Source organism: Molossus molossus, unplaced genomic scaffold, assembly GCF_014108415.1.
Source record: "Molossus molossus isolate mMolMol1 unplaced genomic scaffold, mMolMol1.p scaffold_m16_p_2, whole genome shotgun sequence".
Lineage (NCBI taxonomy): Eukaryota > Metazoa > Chordata > Mammalia > Chiroptera > Molossidae > Molossus > Molossus molossus.
The window spans coordinates 65,748,183-65,749,566 of NW_023425355.1; the positions used below are offsets into that span (position 1 = coordinate 65,748,183).

Here is a 1,384-nt window from a genome sequence, read left to right on the forward strand (position 1 = left end):
GTAACATATAAGATTTACAAGTATATCATTTTTTTGAGCAATGACTACAATTGCAGCACATCCACAAAACTGGAATTAGTTCTAACAATCTCTGCAAACCTTTGTTCTAGATTTATTTTGAAACCCACTTATAAACAAGTCAGAATAGAAACAATATATATGTATACTATTCTGAAGACGTAGCTTAAATTTGCCAAGACATCTTCAGAGCAAGTTCCTTTGTATTAATTTATTTGAAGAATTTCTAGGTCATTTCCTAGAAATGACAAAGGACCTACTGTAAAAACCGCTCTTATGTGTTTGCTTGGCCAGCTGAGGGCATGTCCTCAGTAACCTTCTCTGCACATCCTAGTCTCCCACATGTAACAGCACTGTGACTGGGGACCCTCTTCTGTATTCTCTGTCACTGCCTCATTGCTTGTTTGACTGCTTTTCATTCTTGGCCTGGCTGCTCTGCTTCCTTGGTGGAGAATGACTGACTATGAGTGGAGCTGGGAAGATGTGCTTGTAAGGGTGGGCTCTGTGCTTCTTCCAGCTTTCTTCTTTCTGGTTCTGGCTCTTCTCAGGTTCATTAGCACCCTCTTTTTGTTTATGATCTTGTTCTTCATTGGATGGGAGTGTGTTCTTAATTGTGTTAATAAGAAATTTCTTATTGGTGCCCGTAAGAGGACACTTTATCCAACTCACAAGTCCCATTGTTTCTGCTCTTGTTTTCCCACATTTTCCCTCTTTAAGCAGTTTTTCTATTGCTTTTATCTCCAGCTCTTGATCCTCTTCCATCACAGGGGTGGCTTCTGGGATCCTCAGGTGGTGCTGGTGGATGGGATGCTCTGCCCCATACCGCAAAACGTGTGAGAAGCAGAAAGGAAGAAACGTGAAGGCACTTCTTATTCCTAGAAACGTTTTGAGCATCACGAAAATAAGTAGATGTTCTCCCAAAGGAAATACTTTGAAAGCCAACAGTGCTTGTCTGCCATACTTAGGATTTCAAGGTTTGTTTAGTTAGAAATACCAGCTATGTTATTAACAGTTAAAAAATAACTGTTATAATTAACTGATCCTTGTTACATTTTTGGGAGAAATAACATTTTTCACTTCTAAAGGAAAAAAAAAATTAAAGTAGCACTTATTGAAACTCTTCTCACTCAGCCATCTACTGTATTTGGTGCTAGATGCTGAGCTAGGTAACTCCTACAGCAATCCTGTATGAAGTAGGCATCATTTCAAAAGCTGAGGTTCAGAAAAGTTAAGGGGCACATCAATAGAAATCAGGATCTTCCTTCAAGTTTGCCAAGTATCATAAAAGAAATCTCCTCCATAGTGTATTTTAGAAGCTCTTCCATGGTAGTTAGCAATATATATAGCATTAGTACAATTTACTTTC

General features: G+C 38.7%; 1 protein-coding gene across 1 annotated transcript; it reads right to left on the reverse strand.

Moving 5' to 3' along the window:
• Positions 1-411: 411 nt before the first annotated feature.
• Positions 412-780, reverse strand: LOC118635578 (protein POLR1D-like). The gene has a single exon (XM_036270207.1). The coding sequence runs from the start codon at positions 778-780 to the stop codon at positions 412-414; it is 369 nt and encodes a 122-aa protein (XP_036126100.1).
• Positions 781-1,384: the final 604 nt, after the last annotated feature.